The sequence below is a fragment of the Rhagoletis pomonella genome, unplaced genomic scaffold (genome assembly GCF_013731165.1).
Source record: "Rhagoletis pomonella isolate Grant_MI unplaced genomic scaffold, Rhpom_1.0 Rhpom_scaffold_00008, whole genome shotgun sequence".
Taxonomy (NCBI): Eukaryota; Metazoa; Arthropoda; class Insecta; order Diptera; family Tephritidae; genus Rhagoletis; species Rhagoletis pomonella.
Genome location: NW_023458562.1, coordinates 797,180 through 818,970, shown reverse-complemented (window position 1 = coordinate 818,970; position 21,791 = coordinate 797,180). Strand labels below are relative to the sequence as shown.

Here is a 21,791-nt window from a genome sequence, read left to right as displayed (position 1 = left end):
TTGTGCTCTCGTGACCTCAATCCAATGGAAATTGTGTGGAGAATACTGGCAAAGAAAGTTTATGCTGATAATCTCCAATTTGAAAACGTTATATGGCTTAAATTGGCGGTTTTACAAGAGCGACATAAACCGAAGACATTGGCCGATAGTTATAGTCGCAAGTTAAAACTCATTCTTGTTAAAATACAGTTTGAAGTTTAGAATAGAGTTTTAAGTTGTGTTAATCATAGACATCTTAGAAACAGCTTTTTGTTAAGATGAGAGAGAAAGTGCTATCCAAATGAAGAGAAAAAATTTACCCGGCAATATATAGAAATATGAGTACTTTAATTAGTTCACCCTGTGTCCGCTGTACACTGAGGGGAAAAAATATTAAAATCAAATAAAAACGTAATTGATCTCACTATAAACGTCAACGAAAGTACTGTATATTGGTAAATATTCAATTCAATTACGCGCATATTAAAATGACCGCGTTCGTACTGAAAAAGCATCCGTGAAGTGAATAATCAAGGCAAAAACTAAAAAAAAATTTAATTTGCATGTTGCCTGCAGTGGAATTCGAAACCGACCATCTCCGGATATCAAGCAAGCATATTTGCGCACTCAGCTACACCCCGGCATATAAATTTACTTTCAAATGTTGAATATCCATCAACACCACGATTGAGGGAAATAGAGGATGCGATTCTTGCATCAACACCACAGCACGCGATTTGTACGGATAAGCATGTACTATGTATGAATGTATGTGTTGTCACCGCTCTCAGAGCGGCGCTCTGCATGCTTGGGGTGCGTATGTACACTCATATACGTACTCAGATGTGAACAGTCAAATACATGCGTAATAAATTTTGTATGAAAATATTATTTTTAAAAACGAACATTTTTAAACGATAATCAAATATAAAGTATTCATTTTTACTACGCATTATTTCCCTCAGTGCAGGATTGCGGATTTAGCAAGCCGGGAAGTCGTGGGTTCGAATCCCACTGCCAAGGAACATTTTTTTACATCTTTCTTTGTTCTTTTAAATATTATTTAAATTTTTGTTATTTAATTAAAATAGTTCTGGCCTTTTTAATTAAATTTAAACTCCAAGAATTTTATTAATAACAAAATAACTATATGAAATACCATAAACCAAAAAAAGATAATACAACAAAATTTAATAAAATAAAATAAAATAATGTTTATGGTAAAATAAAAGTAAAAAATGTTTGGAATCGCTCGGAGTGATGACCGAACCTGGGTGCTATTGCGTTTACACAACAAAACAAAACTTAGAACCTTATTTTACCATTTTAAAACCGCGTTCTCCTCGTTTTAAAGTTAAAACTCTGTTTTTGCCATAAAATGCATTTTAAGTTGACTATGAAAGAGTTAAAACGGTGATGACAATAAAACAAAATCTTAATCGTTAAAACCTTTTTCTAACTTTTCTATGACTACGGGCCATTATGTCTTAAGTATAAGGAAGCCCATTTTTCAGTTAATTAAAGTCAATGGAGCACAAATAGAGTATTAGAAGGACATATTTGCATGTTTTACTCATTTTATTGGGGTTTATAGTTTTGCAACAAGTATTTTTAGATTTTGTTAATTCTTTTAAATAAGGTTATGATTATAAAAAAATAACCACTCTATTTTAAGAGAGCTCTTACCATGCAAAAGTCATAGAAGAAAGTGTTTACCTATCTTGACTGTGACGGCTGTTTCAAAGACTTTTGTACTGGATTTATAATTTGCAACGGAGGGTATGTACATGTACATATGCATACATACATACATGTATGTAAATATTTATAATAAAATATCCGAGACGAATTGAGAGCTTCCCCGTTTTAAGTCGGTTAAGAATTACGGTGGTTTTGCAGGCACTATAGTTCTAATAGCTGTTTTGCGATGTTCCTTTAAAAGATTGTAAATAATGTAGCTAACATTCTTTCGCCAACTCATAAAAATTAGCCAAAAAGCTGTATAGCGAAAATTTTCTAAAGCGTGTGAATTAGATGAGATTTGGTTAGTATTTGAAATGTCAGTTCCAGGACCCCGGTCTTTCTTAGGTCCCGGAAAACGCCAGGATTATTTGCCAAAAGTCCTGGGATTTGCAATTTGTACTGTTGGTATAATAGGTTTCTTATGTTGACAGATTTGGCTATAATTCTTTTGTTTATGTAATATTAAAATTTAAAGTCTAGCTCCTTATAAATACAACACCGGCACACAAAACAAATTCGGGTGTGCTTTTAACCATACCCACATATACCTACATGTATTTCAAGCCACTGAATCCGAATCTAAGTTCCGTTTGACTCGTGCACCTCTTAAATTTCGTAAATTACGAAAACCAGAAAAAATGGCAAAAAATTTGCAATTCTCGCAATTTATTCGAAATTTCAGAGGTGTGCGAGTCAAAGGGATTTCAGATTCAGATTCGACGGGTAGTAGATGTCGGTATGTGGGTTTGGTTAAATGCACACTGAGGAATAAAAATTTTAGAATAAAAAAAAAAACCTGCTAAATTTAAAAAAATACGCATATGAAAGAGGACCAACCAACTCGTTTTAAACTACCAATTGTATCAAGCGCCTTTACGCACTCAGCTACAGCCATACATGTAAATATGTTTTCAAATGTTGAGTTTGAATGAAGATCACAGCGCGCGATTGGAGCCCCAGCCAGCAAAGAAACGTAAATTTTGCCGACAGTGCAGTTTAGTTCAATTTTCTTTCTCCGAAAATGCATACAAAAAACTCCTACAGTTATCATCAATTTTCGTATCCGGAAACAGTGCAGTTTAGTTCAATTTTCCGTATCCGGAAAACGTTCGAAAAAGATGATGTCATTTGAAAGCAATAATTGTATTTTATTTGCTTAAGCTAAACATTTGAAAGCATACATGTGTAGTCGGCAGTGGCTGAGCGTGCAGAGGAGTGTGCCGCTATTCGTTAGCTTCCAGAAGGTGTCGGGTTCGAATTCGGTCAGGCGCTTCCTAATTTTATTTTATTTCTTTTGAACCATGAAAAAGTATCTGTGAAGTGCAGAAGGAAAGCGTATTGAACGAAAAATTCTATCAGACAAATTTCAGAAAAAACAGCCGAAAACGTATCCGTTTCACATACTCTTGTCTGTACGTACGTTTCTGCCGCACACTTTAGTGGGAAAACGGATCGTCAAAGTATCCGGAAATGGAATCAGTAAAAGACAAAAATCCACACTTCATCCACTTTTTTGTCCTTTTTCGGATCAGTTTTCGGCTTTTTGCTGGCTGGGGCATTAAGTCATACCATGTATGTGTGTATGTGTTGTCCCCGCTGTGCATGCTTTGTATACATATACTTTCTTAATTACATAAGAAAAATCATCCGAGACGTGCAAAACTCCATCCGTGTAGTGACAAATGCTTCATTTTAATACGGGCGTATTTGAATTGAATATTTACATTATACGTAGTGTGTGTACAATGGAAGAATTCGTTTTGTTAACACTTTTCACGTGATTTAAATACTAATATTTTTAAACAGTAATCAAATAAAAAAATTTTATTCTTACAACGGGTTTTTGTTTTTCTCAGTGCACGGACACTTTTTTTTTTGTATGTCGGCAAAGCGACCGAATTTCGAGTGCATCGGCATACAAAAAAGTGATTTGTGCATTTAACTAGATCCACCTACCGACATGTATTTCATTTCACTGAATACGAATTTGAGTCTTTTTGCGGTGTGTGGCCTCAAAATTTCGAGTAAATCGCAAAAATTAAGGTTTTTTGCCATTTTTCCACAATTTTCGCAATTAACTCGAAATTTAGGAGGTGTACGAGTCAAACGGACCTCAGATACGGATTCAGTGGGTCGAAATATACATATGTCGGTAGTAGGGTCTGGTTAAAAGCACACACCACTTTTTTTTTGTGTGCCGGTGTAATTAACTGCATATAAATGCGCATTTTAAATTTTGTACAAACGTTGTAGAAATTCGAAAAATATTCACCATAGTTTCAAACTATTTTTTTAAAAAACTGCATGCCTCAGAGTTTTTCCTAAAACTCTGAATAAGGGGTGTGAAATTTTGGTAAACATTTTTTGAATTTTTATAATTTTTGTACAAAGTTTGAAGTGAGCATTTGTATGTAGTTTATTGTATGTATAATAAGTAGACTTTTATAAAAAAATAATAATATTAAATAATCAAACGAAATATAGACAAAACTGGTAAATATAAGGCTTTTCTTTTATTTCTGCCACTACACTCAGAAATAAGTCGGGCAAATATATTCCTCTCAACACGTGATTTGGTAACTATAAATAAATAATGTAACTATAACCAAATCATGTGTTGAGAAAAACATATTTAGTTGACGTAACTAAACTCCTTTCTCAGTGTAGTATATGAGGCATTCTTTTTTAAGCCGGACGGATTTCGTAAAAAAAATGACTCGCTTAAATTTTTTATGGGTTCTAAACATGAAATAAGCAAACACGTATTCGTATTATATTTTTTTGTTCTTTTTTTTCTGCGGGGATCTTAATAGTCAAAGTTTGGATTTTTTCGTGATTCTAACTAATCATGTACTTCTTCAAATCGTCGTAGAGACTCCATCTTAACGGCGTTTTAAAGCTAAAGAAACTGGCTTAATATATCTATATGTAACGTGCTCATGATTGTCCCAAAGTTTGAGTTTGTTGTAAATAGTTGAATTTTTTGATATTTATGTACATAGTGAAGACCAGTAAATTAGGAATTTAAAGTCATACCGTCATAATCATGAGAACGAAAAACGACACTGAAGATGGCACAACGCCGAAACCAGTTTTCTCCAAACCAAATTTGACAAGGGATGACCGAAAATCGTTCCACAATACATCATACTCCTACCCTGTCGGAAACACAAACAACCAAAAATAAATCATTGATTTCTCTAGAATCATTGATTATTGTCGAGAGCTATTTTAAAAATATATATTTTTTAATCACGAGATGTTTCGTTTTATGAGAGTAAAGATTTTTTAATTGGTTTTAGAAAACTTAGGAAAAGATATATTTAGCAAGGTGTTAGAAATCGAGTTTTTGCAAAAATGTAAATTTTATTATGGATTCCGATAGAATGCCTATCCAGAAATAATATTTGTATAGCAAGATTTTTCTGGTCGTGTCAATTGTAGGACTAGAGTTGACAAGACGAAATTTTTTTCGGATTTCGGCAGAATATCCCTTTGTTAACAGCATTTGTTCCACAACTTATTTAATCAATCAAAGGATCTCCTAGAAATGGGCGTGGAAATTTTAGAACCAAAGTTAAAAAATTGAGATTTTATTGTAAATTTCGGCAGAATATCTATCTGCGTTTTATTAACTTTAGTCCCAAATTTGCAACACCCATTTCTGTGGGCTTGTTGCATTAGAAAAATAACAAATATTTTTACTAGATAGGTATTCTATCGGAATCCGGAATAAAATTTGCATTACCCCCTCTCCCCTCCATTTTTTAAACATGTTTTTTTGACTAAAAATCCCCAATTTACTGGTCTTCACTATGTAAACCAACTACAAAAAGTGCAATTATTTACATATAACTAACATAGCTCTAGGACAATCATGAGCATCTTATATATAGAAATATTAAGCCTGTTTCTTTAGCTTTAAAACGACGTTACGATGAAGTCTCTCCGATGAGCAGAACCCCAGAGATACAACGATTTGAAGAAGTACATGATTAGTCAGAATCACGAAAAAATCCAAACATTGACAGATCATATCCGAAGTAAAAAAAATCCTCGAATACTTGGTTTATTACATGTACAGAACCCATACAAAAATTGAAGCTAATCGAAAGTGTGACACCAAGTTTGATGTCCAATATGAAAAAAATTCCTCATATATAAACTTCTTTCGACCACAAAATACATTTGTTGACTTAGTTTGTTGCATCGAGCTTTTTTCGACATATGTATCTTAAGTTACTTTATAAGAAATGGTCACGCAGTATTAATAAATGCGCATAAATAATGAAATAATTTTTACTTTAAATAATAAATTAAGTTTCAAACCCATTTATTTACAATACATATTTTATATGGTAGGAGATCTCCTCCTTGATGCATTTTTTTCTAGTTAAGGTGTTGAAAAATAATGAATATATAAATCTCGGGACTAATCCCGGGATTGTAATAACGAGATCCCGAAAATCTCGGGATCATAAAAATCTAACAAATTTACATCCCTAGTTAGTACACAGAAGTAATATGGATATCGATGTTGATGTTAAATAACTATTTCAATGAGTAATGTTTGCATAGCCAAGTTTTCGTTAAATATATGACAAAAAAGGAAAGCATACTGCCAATGAATTAAGAATTTGATATAGGTAGATGAAATGTTTTTTTTTTTTGTAGATTGCTTTGTAGAACTTACGCAACAGAAAATGTTACTAATAAAGTTTTTATTACTTACTTTAGTACACTGTAAATTGTAGCTGTTTTAACAAAGTTATTTGGTGTAATGATATTAGATACTGTACAGAAATCTGTACTTGTGAGCATGCATACATACATATCGGGTATGGAATTTGAAAATTAAAAAAAAAAAAAACGATATGCTAATGAAAACACACAAGCCAATCGGAAAAATGAATAACCACAAAAGTCGAACATACTTGCTTTCGTTAACCCTTATCCTCCGAGAACCTAGCCATACCTCTAATTTTTTCAAATATTCTTGTAGCTTGTAAGAAACCTCTTTAGGGTCTGCTGAGGATAGCAGTGTCATCAGCAAACGTTGAAATGGTTAGAGTTTCATCAGTTGGCAAATCACGAGTGTATATTACGTACAATATGGGTCCTAGAACACTGCCTTGAGGGACACCTGCATATATAGGGTGACTTTCCGTTCCAAAGGAATTCTGCCTGACTCTGAAGTTCCTCCGCAGCAGAAAGCTTTCCAGAATTGCATGCGTATTTGCAGGGTGTGAAACCTTTAGTTTGTATATAAGGCCATCATGCCAGACTTTGTCAAAAGCTTGAGAGATGTCCAAAAATACATCGGTGTAGTATTGCTTCCCTTCGAAGGCTTTTCTAATACAAGAAACAATTCTATGAACTTGCTCTACAGTGCCATGTTTCTCCCGAAAACCAAACTGATGTGGTGGTATTATTTGGTTACTTCTTAGAGAAGGTTGTATTTTTGCAATAGACGTTTTTCAAATATTTTGGAAAATACAGAAATCAAGCTAATGGACCGATATTAATTTACTACCGTCGGATCTTTGCCTGGCTTTGGCACCATAATTATTTGCGAAAGTTTCCATAAGTCGGGGAAGCGCCCCAACTTAAGCATGTTATTAAAAATATGTAACAAAAAACGTATGGCAGTTAGTGAAGCTCCTGTACCATTTCACCTGTAATCCTATCGTAACCAGACGTCTTGTTCTTCTGAATGTCATAAACAATGGTGTTAATTAAATCTTTCTTTTTAAACCGAGGCGGATTTATGGTAAGGCTACTGGCTACTAAAGACTTGTGAAAGATGCTTTTCGAAGACCGGGCTCTTCGCATGCTTCAGTGTTCGCCAAAAGGAGTAGTCTGTCTGTTTCGAAGCAGACAAGGACTGCGTACTTCTTTTTTTCCGCCTGCCACAAAATACGTAATTCCCTTATAAACGCATTTAGCTCCTGTTTAAGCTTAGGAGAGCGAGTTCTTTGCCATTCCCTTCTTTATTTGCGCTTTTTAGTTATTCAGTTAAGAATGTTTGGGGTGTGCAGCCCAGGGCAGTAAGAACTGCGATATTTAATAGAAGGATTTGGTGTTGCAATTCCTGCGGCCTTAACTATTATATCAGTGAGATTTTCAGCTGCCCTGTCGATATCACTCTTGGTCAGAATAGGAATTTGCGGGTCAATGTGCGAACTGACATACTTTTTGTATTTTAACCAGTTTGTGTGCTTATTTGTAAGATTTTTTTATTTTTCTTCATAATTAATAAACATTGATAATGTTATGAGACAGGGTGAATGATCTGAAGAGAGATCAAATAATGCTTCAGTATTAACTCGGTGTCCCGCAATACCTTTTGTTACACCAAAGTCAATAAGATCGGGTATTTTTTGGGGGTCAGATGGCCATTACGTTGGCTGACCAGTAAACAATACGTCAAATCCTCTGTTCTGGATTAATTTATATAGATTTCCACCCTTTGGTGTAATCAATCTAGACCCCCAGTATGTATGTTTGGCAATGTAATCTCCTGTTTTTCTGTTATGTTATGACGAGCAGATACAGTAAGGCCACCCAAGTTGTCATCAGTGTGTATTGCAGTATTATGAATGAACTCGACACTTTGCGATTCTAATTCATAGTGCTTTATTCTGTTACGAAAAAGAATGGCTGTTGAATCTCGGGCTTTCTCTTGTGGATGCTTAGTATCATAGAATTGGTATCCATTAATTTGAAAGTTATTAAATTGTTCAGATACAAGCAAAACCTCTATATGATAGCGCTTTAGGAAACTTTCTAGTTCGTTTTTATGCTGAATTAGCCCGCTCGTATTCTAAAAACAATTTTTGAGATTATTCGTGGTTTAGCTAAAATGGCTTGAAGTAATTGATTGTGATTTTCAATCAAATCTTGTACCATGCTCTGCATTGCAGTAGCTAGATTAGTACTATTCTGACCAGAAAGAGGTTGTGTCGAAGGAGTGTTATTCAGCGTTTGTGTATAAGAAGTAAAATTATTAACAGCCATTGGCGCCGACATTGGCTTAGTGATTTCTGGTATGGGGTTATGCCTAATAGGAATATTTTTGGGAATTGTTTTCTTTTTCATTGAGATATAAACTGAACAACCTCTATAATTAGCAGTGTGATTTCCACCGCAGTTACTGCACTTTTTGGATTTCGGGTCCATTTTTGGTTTTTGGAAGTGTGTAAATCCCCTCAGATAACACATACACCAGGTAAGGTGCAGTAGCGACGTACATATGCTTTTGGTGGAAAATCAGCACAATTTCGTCGAAATTTTATTGATTTGCAAAAAAGGATGGTCAAATGACAACTCCAGCTCAAAATCTAAACCAGACACTGGTACGTTGCGGTTGCATTTGTTTTTCGACATTCACATTAGGGTTTTTTGAACCCTAAATATATCAATTAGGACGACTAGGACTTTTTTGGACGATTTTGCTCGAAAAATCAGCATTCACTTTTGCGTATGTACCAGCAAAGACGTGGTTGAAAATGCCCTTGAAAATCGCGTTTGTCGTGGAAAAAATATTATATCACGGAACTTTTTCGCCTCAAAAGGGATTTAAAATATTTACGAATATATTTAAATGAAAGAAATATGCATCAAACTTTTCAAAAATCCAAAAACATGTTTAAAAATATATACATAAGTATTTTCTCTTTTTTTATATAAGTTTTCGTTGCAATTTGATGAAATTTCGTAAAGCAGTTTGTATTTTTAAGCTTCTCAGTTTCTTCCGAAAAATTGTGAGATGTGAATAGGTTACTGTTTCAACGATATAAATAATAGAGAAAATATCTTTCCAATAACACCTCGGAAATGAATAACTTCCAAGAAACTACAGAGTTATGCGAGTTTTCGCAAAAGAAATACTTTGAAAAGTAATCGTAAATAGAATAACCATAAGTTTGTTTTCATGAAAAATTTTAATATCACGTATCTGTCTAGGCCACGAAAAATCATGTGTTGACCTAAATTGTTTTAAGGAAAGTCAGGAATGATGGCGGATGATATGTAATCCCATGATACCTTTAACTGGAAAATTAGCGGTTGTTTCAGTTTGCATGAGACATGTTTTTAAAACTTGTAAATTAGTATATATGTAATCTTATTACATTAAACGAGCAATTCTTGTGTATATATATGTATATATTAGAGCTCTCGATTTGTTCGCACATTTTCAAACAGCCCGGGTATATGAGCAGCGAGTACTCGCACACTTGTTCAATGCTCATTACTCGAAAATTTTCGAGCATGAGCTCGAGCAATTCGAGTTTTTTCGAGTAATTTGAGCAATGTTTTTTTTATTATATTGACATTTTTGGTAGAAACTTTTTAAATTTTTCAATTATTGATATATAATGCAAGGATTGTTACATTGGTATTTAATAATATAATTTATTTAACATGAAAGCAGCTGCTGACAAATATAATTTACAAATTTTCTGTTGTTTATGAAATTGTTCAAAAACTCGAAAATTTTGAACAAACATTTGAGGAGTTGAGCAATGAACGAGTTTCGAGCGAGTATCGAGCTACTCGCATTGCTCGATACCCGGGTATCTAGAGCTCTAGTATATATATATCCACAGGGTTCTCGGAAACGGCTCGAACTATTTTGATAAAATTTTGTACACGGATAATGTTTTGGATTTTAAGGTTATCTAAACAGGCATTATCTCCGAGAAGACTCGTATAAGGTTGCCACTATTCGAAATTAGTTACAAATTAATTAAAGCATCATAATATGGGCATAAAACGTAAGGTATTTTAAAGACCCCCAAATCCAAAAATATTTGTAATAGGATTACCACCTATTTTGAATCGCATATGTAATTTTTTGTTTAGAAAAAAAGGTAAATTATTACTATTAATGGGTACCAAGAGAAGATTCTTAAACAATGCTTTCCCTATATACAAAATGGTATGGTATCCAAATGAAAATGAAATTTATTGTTGAGGACTTTGATCAGGAAATATTTTCGATCACCGTTGCAACGCTTCTATGTAATACACATTTTTATTTTGTTTGGTTTTATTTCCATCAGCATTTTTGTGTGTATACATCGTACATATACGCTCAAGATATGTGCCATTCATTCCAGCGTATTTCGGAATAGGGTTGCCCCCTAATTTTTTGAGTAAAAAATTTACTTAATAGATACAGAAGTCCATTTTTTTCAAAAATATTTTTTTAAAGTTATCCAAAGTATTTGATATCCAAACCTTGAAAACTTTAAAAAGGATATGCACTCCCGGCAAAGTTCGGTCAACCTGGTGCTAAATTTTAATCTTTTAAAATTACTTTTATCTATCATCAAGTGTAATTAGTGTTAAACGGGGTCCCAGCTAAAAGTTTTATGATCAAAACCGCGATTTTCGAGGTACGAATTTTCAACCCGCTCTAACTGATAAATTGCAGCGAATTCAGATTTTTGTTTCGAGAACCATTATAAAAATCATTTTTATAATGGCCAAGGAAAGCAGTAACAATAAAGACGTAACTTTCCATAAAATCGTATTTTGTAATAAAACAAGTAGTCTTGTCTCAATCAAATAGTTCTAAAAATCGGAAAATACTTGCGTACTTTTCCATACCCGATATATATGTATGCATATTCCATATAGTTTAAAAAATTGGTAGTAGAACAAGTATCTATAGTAGCTTGGTAATGCAAATTTATCGAAAAACAACTTTATGTAAACTTTCAAATTAGACTTGATTCCTTTCGCATCCTTTTTTCTGATATGCATTCCACGTTTCCCTCAAAAAGCCTGTGCCATTACGATATATTAAAAGCCTATGTAATTAAATGTTTATACTAATAGAATTAGCTGAAACATTAAAACCACACGCACATGGCGTAATAATGTTTTAACTGTCCCCCTGGAATAAGGTTAGGACTTAATCAAAGTCAATGTAACAGCATACATATGTACATATTTGGAAAAAATTAATTTCTGTTTTCTATGCTGAACTTGTACTTGGTATTTTTGCAATTTATAAATTTCACTTACATACATATATGTACGCACATATGTATACTTCAGAATATTGTTAAGCACTCCTATAAACAAACTTCCTGCGAAATGGAAATATATATGGAATAAATACAAACAAAAATCTATAAATCCCAAAGTTTACTTTACGCTATATCGAGCGCTAACCGCGAAAATACCGTAAACGATGTATTTTTAATCAACTTTTAATTTTAATGCAGAAATGCCCTTAGCATATCTGCATCAAAATGTAAATCTGCATAGTTTATGTCACTTTCGCGGTTCAGGCTCGATTTATTTAAAAAAGTTTTTATTTCTAAACTAAAAATAAAATACGTACTAAAACTGGGAATAAACTCAGTTTCTTAGAAAAACTGCTTAAATATGTATGTATGTTTATTGTTTAATAATATTTAAAAATTTCCCTTTAATATACAAATTATCTGACTGTGTAAATGACACATTAATTAACCAGCAAATTAACAATTACAAAATTAACCAGAAATTATTGGAGGCTGCAGAAGAACGAAAACCTAAGGTCGAAAATGTCAACATTGCCGGAGGACGTTTGATACGCGAAGCCAAGGTAATATGTTTTAGACATACTATTTTTACATATTTATATCAAAATTATATATGTACATGTATGAAGCATTTATGTACTTCTTAAGTAATAGAAAAAAGCCTTATATAACTAATGAAATCATTATGGTCAGAAATTATATATTTTGTAAACACTACATATGTATATATATAGGGCCTTTCAACAAAGTACACTCTCTTGACTTAAAGTAAGGTGCTAGTTTTGTATATTTGTAGTTCAATTTGCTTCTTTTCAAATGGCTTTATAAAATCTGTAACAACCTCAACGAATAACGCACAGCATTGTGAGCAAACTGTTGAAATATAAATCTTCGCCGCAAATAACTTTGTAAGCGCCAGTTTAAAATTTTTCAGGAATAGAAAATCCAATTTTTGATGTCGCACATAAAGTCATTTGACTTATTAAACTTTTCGGTGTAGGAGACCTCAAGAACTTTTCCGCAAATATTCATATCGTTACCTAAAGGTGAAAAGGTGCCAATTCCATTGTTTTAAATTATTCAGAAGAGACGAAAAATCGGTGTAATTTCGCACTATCTGTCATTCTGCATCGAAAACTAAATTTTTATTTATTTAACTATTGAATACGTTAATATTCTTTGAAAAAAGAACTTCCACCTTTTCACCGTTAGGCAGCGATATTTATGGATGTACATGTGTAAAATTTATCGCTCATTTACTTCAATAATGTCATAATAAAAAAATATATATTTTGAGTAAGTATGCAGAAAGTATCACTACCTCTTCTTCCATGTTGTGTAGAAATTTCAAAGATGAATCGATTACAGTATCTCATCAGAACAAAATATGTATGCATTAATTTTTTATTATGGGAGTCCATGATACAATAATTTTTAGAAGGTAGTTTCACTTCAAAATTTTTGACATAAACCGTGTCTGTGACAAACACGCAATGTGGCCACTGCTATGATAAAGAACTTGGGGTTTTTCGCTTGTTATTTTAGATATTTTTTAACAGAACATCTAAAGATTTATATATTTCATAACTGATCACTTAATTTTTAATATACATTTTATTTAATACATACATTCTTGCCACTGCTAATCACGCGATTAAAAACCATAAAAACGAAAATATGACGGCAATATTTCTTGTTTAAAATGTTTTAGATCAATCGCACAGCGCGGACTTTATCGGCCACCGATTTAGTTGAGGTGCTAGTCTTTCCATAGCACCATAACTAATTGGTCGGAGCTATCAAATTGGTGTAGTGTGCGCACCTCCATACATACATACAGCGGTGGCTCTTATAGCTGTATCCTTACATATTTTCCGTGTGTTGCAATATCTACGGAAGCAGCAGTTATTTTTTCATAACTTTTTATGAAGAAAATTATTAATTGTTTATTTATATTTGGCCGTTAATTGAAGATTCTGTTGATTTTTTTGAGCTCAAGGGCGGGTTGAAATAAAACAATCTGTCTTTGTTGTTTTTAAATCGTCTATATTTCGACTTCAGAGTCATCATCAGGAACGTTCGGCTGCGCCTGGTAGACTACCAGCTATCTGGGCATATGGGCAAGGGCGAATTTTTGTGGAACATTTTAACCATTTAACTGTCGTTTTTAAAGAATGTAGAACTTTTGCGAAATAATAGTCAAGAGAACCCACTATTGTATGAATTATCTTTTACTAAGTAGATAGAAATTAAATATCTTGGAAGTCAATTAAACATCCTAAGGTGGGTTCCGCGGAAGCCAAGGGTGCTACGAAATTAATTTTGGTATGAATAAGCAAAGCGGTCGGTTTGAGTTGCATACAGAAGGAAAAATTCTATAAATAGCTTGACCGAGACGCAATTATATATTTTCAAGTATACATATGTACTCGTAGTTGGTATGATTGCCGTACTGAGTGCCATACCTACATACAACCGGTATGTGTTGTTGGGGGCTGTAGCCAAAGGGTTATATACAACTTTCTACAAGGAAAGTGATGAATTGCCAAATGAAATGTTTGTAAATCACCTGAAATCTTTGTCAGATTATTTTTCACACATTTGAATCTGTGTCTCTGAAAGAGTCTTGGGTCACCATATATTATAATATTCTTCAAAAGACTACGTGAGCAACCTTTTATTTTTTATAGAAAGAATACAACTTTCCGAAGCTTGTAATTTTGTGGTATTATCATTGTGAATGGGCATTTCGCGCTGAACATACCCAAAAATTACGGATGTCTGCTGCTCATTTATTAAAAAATCATTGAACTTTTCGCGCGATTGAAGCCAAAAGTTTATACCGCAAGTTTTGATGCAATATATAAGCAATTTTTTGCAATATTTTTTGCATTTTTATGTCTATATGTTGTTCTTCAGGAACATATGATTTGACACTGAAATACTAAGTTAATTTCTGTCACTATGGTAGTATTTTAAATACCACAATAAATTTACCAGAATATACTTGATGTCTGTCTAAGGTATACCCAAAGTGGAAATCAGAATGTTTTGCTTTTAAATGTCTTCCTAAATTTTTCGTTGGCATAGCGTTAAATTTAAACTAATTAAATTAATTAAATTTTTATTTCCATATATACATGAGTTATATTATAAATAAGTATATACATTACGCAAATACCTCGCATAATTACTCATTTAAATTGGTTTTTGTATCTAAAACCCGTTAAACTAATCACATGTTTCCTACCAGCCACCAGCAGGGTTGCTTAAGTAGCTAAAAGGAAATTTTACCCGAGCTGAGCGTTCTTTTATCGCTCGCTTACAAAAAAATGCAGCTAGTGGAGAAGTATTCGCGTAACATAATTCTAGCATTTGAAAAAACGTTTTAATTTGGAAAAGCGAGAAGAAAATACTAAAACACATAAATGAAAGCAACCTCATTACTCGACAGCGTACATATATTGAAATTGATTGAACTAACTCTAGTTCGCTTAGTTAACCCACTTCTCAAAGCCAACAGCTTAACATCGTGGTTTTTTAGGGGAACAATTAGGTAACGAAAGAACAGTAAGTGAAAAGTTAGAGTAATTGTATGTACTAGTATCGCCCAGTTGTCGAAATTCGACATCTTTTTTCATACAGTTATGACTTTGGCCTGTCACCAATACTTACTCCTTTATGCGAATTACTATTTGGAAGTCCCCCAATTAAAATCGAATAATGAACGTTAATACCGGATTGATTAATGCTAATTCTATCAAGTCTCCTCCAAATTTCTTCAGTCGCTTTTGAAATTAGACCGCAACCTCGATATTCATTTATAAAAAATATGCATATGTATTTGTATCTATGTATAGATGAGATGTTCATCACTGACTAATATGTCAAACATATACCAATTCAGACTATAAATAAATTTTTCTACTACATATATTTGTCTGAGAGCCTCGTGGAGGTTAAAAACTAAATTGCCCACATCTACATAAACTCTTCCTTTTTTCAACAGAATCTTTAGCAGTTACGAAAGTGTGTTGAAGGTTTACAACAAGAAATAATACATCCTTCTCTAACGGCGGTTTTACATGGGTTTTCGTCAAGACTGGGCAAAAGCCCTATATTTTTTCATCACACGACTGGGCTACCAAGTTACACCAAATTTTATGTTACTAATATGTGTTGTAAAAGTGAAACAAACGGAAGATAAACACACTGATCCTTCTAAAAACTTTTGCATAAAACAACAATCATTCAAGTACGGTATTGACAACATATGTTGCAGTGTTAAAATTCGGGAAGTTAGCATAAGCGGTTCCTGAGATAAGCGATGAGAATTTCAGTTTGTATATGCGGTGCCACGCCCCCTTTCCAAAATCTACCACTCTTCGCCGTAAGCTCGGTATTGACAACATATGTTGTCGTATCAAATTTCAGGATGTTAGCATAGCCCAGAGGTTCCCAAACTTATTTTTCTCGTAGACCCCTTTCAAAGATTTACTGATTTCGATGGACCCCCTGCTGATACATTTCTAAATACTCCCAAAGCTCGTAAAAAATTAAATGTGAAGTTTAGATCTAACTTTTTAAATTTGCATCGCGGGTGAATTCAAAAAATAAACTCGGAGTGGCCAAAATAAAACTAAAATATTTTCTTTATATTATTTTCTACTTCTATTTATTAAAATAATGTGATTACACACTTGCAGGATTTACCGCTAGTAAATCCATCAAACCAAGCAAGCAAAAAGTGTTCCACCCTCTCATCCTCTTCAAGGCAGGGTGGGCAAATGTAGTTGTCATTTACGCCTATTACAGCCAGATGTTTATGCCACGTGAAGTGTCCAACAAGTTGTCTGCAGAGTCGTCTGCTCAGTGAGAGAAATAATCTAGATAGGCCTTCTGAGATTGAAGACAACATGAATTTTGCACACCTGCATCCCCTCGGTGCCTCCGAGTAATTGCTGAGCGAAGTAGGTGTGCTAAAACTGGTTGCGGCCCCAGGAATGCCTGGTCTGAGCCAATTCCTGGCAAACAGAGTAAACCAAGCTCGTTATGTTTACCACCATAATTTATTCGGGACTTGCTTTGCCAAACTAGCTAATTCCTTAAGTGCAGCTTGGTTGTCACTGCGGAGATGTGAACTCCTTCCCCTCCACCACAGTGCGTAAAGAGCCCTATACACCACTCAAAAAAATTAAATTTAAATAAAGAGGCTATCAAGCAACCATTTTGGTTATTTACTATCGAAAACAGATACATTTTCGTGGACCCCCATATTTTTTCACGCCAACGTAGACCCCCGTCGAGTCTCCCGTGGACCCCTAGGGGTCCACTTGGACCACTTTGGGAATCACTGGCATAGGCGGCTCCGGAGATGAGCGATATGAGAATTTATGTTTGCATGGGCGGTGCCACGCCCCTTTCCCATTATCTACCACTTTTCGCCATAAGTACGTTATTGATATTAATTTTAATTTTTAATTTTATTCATTTCTTTCATCAATTAGTTGAGGACATATAGATTACTAGAACTATGTTAGTAATTTAAATTATTTTTGATTATAAGCAATAATGGCTATGTAGTAGTGCGTTTCTAATGTTGGCAGCCCGAGTAAGAGGCACCTACTTCTATACTCAGGCACGTTACCATTCCAATTCAGGCGGTGAAGGGCATACCTGGTGAATCGTTTCTGAATTTTTTCGATCCTTAGGGAATATCCCGTATAGTGAGGATCCCATACATACTACAATACTTGAGGTTGAATCTAACAAAGGAGAAGTATAGATTTTTGAGGGCAAACAGATCACGAAATTCTTTGGAATTTCTTATTACAAACCCCAGCATCGACCTAGATTTGGCAATCATAAAGTCAATGTGCTTGGAAAAGCACATCTTGTTGTTGAACATAACACCCAAATCCTTTTTTTCGTGAATTCGTGACAGATCAGAATTACCAATCGAGTATCGGTAGTTAATTATGTCCAAGCGTCTGCTGAATGACATAGCCTGGCATTTGGCGACGTTAAGAGGTAATGAATTACTTTCACACCAATTCTGTAACTTTGATAAACCCTCCTGGAGTTTAACACAGTCTGATATCGATTTTACGCTTCGAAAGATTTTCAGATCATCTGCATACATTAGGCAAGACGATTCTTTGATGAATTCAGGGATGTCATTAACAAAAATTAAAAATAGAAGTGGGCCTAAGTGACTGCCTTGAGGCACACCTGAGGTAGCATATATAACATCGAGTTTGTGTTGTTTATGTGAACGAACTGAGTTCTATCGGTTAGATAAGATCTGGACCATTTGAGAAAGTTCGAATGGAGTCCCATGTGATCTAGTTTATCGAGTAAGATACTGTGATTAACCCTGTCAAACGCTTTCGCGAAGTCAGTAAATACAGCATCGCATTGGTTTTCATATTCAAGTTGTTTTAGGACAAAATTTGAAAACAACGTCAAGTTTGTAGATGTGGATCTACCCTTTATAAAGCCATGCTGATATGGTGATATGTACTCTTTCACAAGAAAATATAGCTTATCGTATACGAGTTTTTCGAACAATTTGGGTATGCATGATAGTTTGCAGATAGGATGGTAGTTTTGAACATCAGACTTGTTGCCCGACTTTAGAATGGGGATAATAAAGGATATTTTCCATTCTCGTAAAAATTCTCCTTGGCACAGAGATTTGTTAAAAATTATTGACAGTGGAAGAGAAAGCGCCGATGCACAGTTCTTCAACAATATGGGAGGGAATCCACCCTCACCCGGGACAGGGTCATTAGGTAATGACCGAAGGGCTTGATACACATCGTCAGCAGAAAATTTTGGGCTTGTGATACTCAACATAGCATCCGTCTTTGCATTGCTTGACGTTGTGGCCACGGACGGAGAAACGTATACAGATCGAAAAATCGATCGGGGGGTTAACGCCCCCCTTTCCAAAATCTACCACTCTTCGCCGTAAGTATGGTATTGACAACATATGTTGCTGTGTCAAATTTCAGGACGTTAGCATAAGCAGTTCCAGAGATAAATGATATGTGAATTTCAGTTTTGATGGGAGGTGCCACGCCCCTTTTCCAAACTCTACCACTTTTCGCCGTAAGTACGGTATTGACAACATATGTTGGTGTGTCAAATTTCAGGACGTTAAGTGGTTCCAGAGAAAAGCGATATGAGAATTTCAGTTTGTATGGCCGTTCCACGCCTACTTTTCAGTACCTATCATCTTTCGCCATAAGTAGAGTATTTACAATCTATGCATCTGTGCTAAGTTTCAGTTTCCCACCATAATTGGTTTTAGAGATATAGTGGTTTTCACATTTTAGTCTATATGTCAGACGTCACGCTCCCTATGTATCGGGGTTGACATTTCTGGATTAGAGGAAGTTATATCCTTTAAATCGGTGTATGTTTCATTGAAATCGAGCGAACGGTGCCTTCAAAAAAGGGATTGCAAAATTTTCTTGTGGCGTATTTATATATAGATACTTACTATGTAAAAAGCTAAGTATGTACATATGTATATAAATTAGGGTGCTTTTTTCTCGGCGACTATTTTTTGCACTCCAACCTCGAAATTTTGTGAGAATACCTAAATAAAAAAATTACCTGAAAATCTGAGCCCTTAATATTTATATTAAGTGTTTGACAGGGCGTGCAAAGATTTCCCGTTCAAAATACAACACAACATCTCTATGGTTCACTTACATTAAACACAGAATTCTTGGAAGCATAACCCTCAAAATTATTAAATTTAATGTTGCTTTTTAAACATGTGGCAAACCCCTTCAAACATTCAAATTGCTCAAACTAAAGATTTCCTAACACTCTTTGGTTTGACACCAATATTTGTATATTTCACATAACTTATGTACAAGTTAACTAAATTCGACTTTTCAAACAAGTGGCAAAATATATTCAAACTACCCCTTCCTCAACCCCTTTCGTCTGGCACCTACTATATGGTGATACATATTTCTATTAGCTGATTCTACGTATTCAAATTGGATTTGATTTTTTAAACAGGCTGCAAACCTGTTAAGTTTATTGAGCCTTTGGTGCTAGCATTGCACCTTCTATTCCATAGAACTTATAACTTTTGGCATTTGAGTCAATAATTCGCTCGCTATTCGTTAAAATAAAGTTTGTCTACCTATGGGGTTTCTAATTTAAATTTTTTATTATTACACTGTATAGCACTCGGCTGGGTATTGGACCAAACCAACTTTTTTTAAGAGACAGAGTCATAAGTAAAAAAAAGTAATTTCTCCGTTTTTCGAAGTTAGCCTCCGAAATCGAGATATGGGCCTTCGAAGTTCGAAATTGGACCTTTGAGAAAAAATTATTTTTAATTATTGCATGTAAAAAGCAAAAAAAGGAAAAAAAAATTTAAAAAAATACTAGCCGATTTTTAAAAAATTGGTATCGTTGAAAAGGCGATTAAACTCCCTTTCGTCCTATATGCATATTTGTATACTTCGTGAATAAAAATTTGAGAAAAAACACGTAAGAGGAAAAAATAACTTTTTATAAAAAAAAATTTAAACAACAACTAACCGATTTTTAAAAAATTGGCATCGTTGTTAAAGCGATTAAACCGCCTTTCGTCTAATATGCATATTTGTATACTTCGTATATAAAAATTTGAGAAAAAACACTTAAAAGGAAAAATACCAGTTTTTTCTTATAAGAAAATTTTTTACTGAAATACTACTAATTGGTATGAATACCGTATTTAAATAAAACAAATAATTATTAGTGTTTTAAGCATTAATTTGTTCTTGTTCACCCACAGCCCTGTTAAAAATAAAGCAAAACTACTATAAGTAACAGAAGTCTTTTACGTAACAGGTTATATATGAAAATTAAAGGTAATTTTATGTTTTACTCAAATAAAATATTCAATTGTATTACTAATTTGTAATTTTTTTGTTTAAAATATTTTTTATAAAAAAAAAATTTTGGACCTGCATTTCATTGTTTATGGTAGTTGCAGGGTTTATGTTTTGTTTTGCGTATAGTAGCCTGAGTGGTTCGAATAACATATCAGATGCAGTGTTTATTTGCTCATTTATTATTTTTCCGACGAACGTCTTTTGTTTGTATATCTCCATATTCTCTAATACGTTTAGGCGTTGTCCTTTGTGCTGTACATGGAGAACTTTGGCTGTCTTTCCTATTTTCATTGGCGTGCAATGGTATTTTGTCCTTTTAGGTGTTTTTCTCAAATTTTTATATACGAAGTATACAAGTAGCATATCAGAAGAAAGGGAGTTTAATCGCTTTTACAACGGTATCAATTGTTTAAAAATCGGTTTGTAATTTTCTTGTTTAAACTATTTTTTTTTAAGTTTTTTTCCTTTAAATGTGGTTTTTCTCAAATTTTTATATACGAAGTATACAAATATGCAATTCAGAAGAAAGGGGTTTAATGGCCTTTACAGCGATACCCATTGTTTAATAATCGGTTAGTATTTTTTTGTCTAAAATATTTTTTTTTATAAAAAAGTTATTTTTTCCTCTTAAGTGTTTTTTTCTCAAATTTTTATTCACGAAGTATACAAATTTGCATATAGGAAGAGAGGGAGTTTAATCGCCTTTTCAACGATACCAATTTTTTAAAAAACGGTTAGTATTTTTTTGTCTAAAATATTTTTTTATAAAATTATATTCAACAATTTATATTGAGCTCGATGCCATTTTTAAATGAAAATTTATTGTGGAAAAGCAACAATAATTTGAAAAAATGGTAGAAGTGATAGCTATTTCGGAGATCACCACATTTCCTCTTCAAACTTCTTTCAGTAGGATTCGAACCGACGATCCCACTGACTCAGCCAGTTGCCTATGCACCGTGCTAAGTACGCCTTGTAAATTATCGTTTGCTTTTTTCCACTATTTTCATTTGTGTTATGCCAACACAATCAAGCGCAGCTATTCCGCTGCAATTCACTTGATCATGTGGTTTTTGGTATTGTTGGTTTTTGCTAATAATTCTATTTTTAGAATGTTTAA

The 21,791-nt window shown here is 33.8% G+C and overlaps 1 protein-coding gene across 1 annotated transcript in view; it reads left to right on the top strand.

The window, feature by feature from the left end:
- Window positions 1–21,791, top strand: part of LOC118744098 (microtubule-actin cross-linking factor 1) — a 719,134-nt gene that overhangs the window by 274,705 nt on the left and 422,638 nt on the right. The window contains 1 exon segment of the mRNA XM_036476824.1: window positions 12,242–12,325. Within this exon segment, the coding sequence (XP_036332717.1) occupies window positions 12,242–12,325 (84 nt within the window).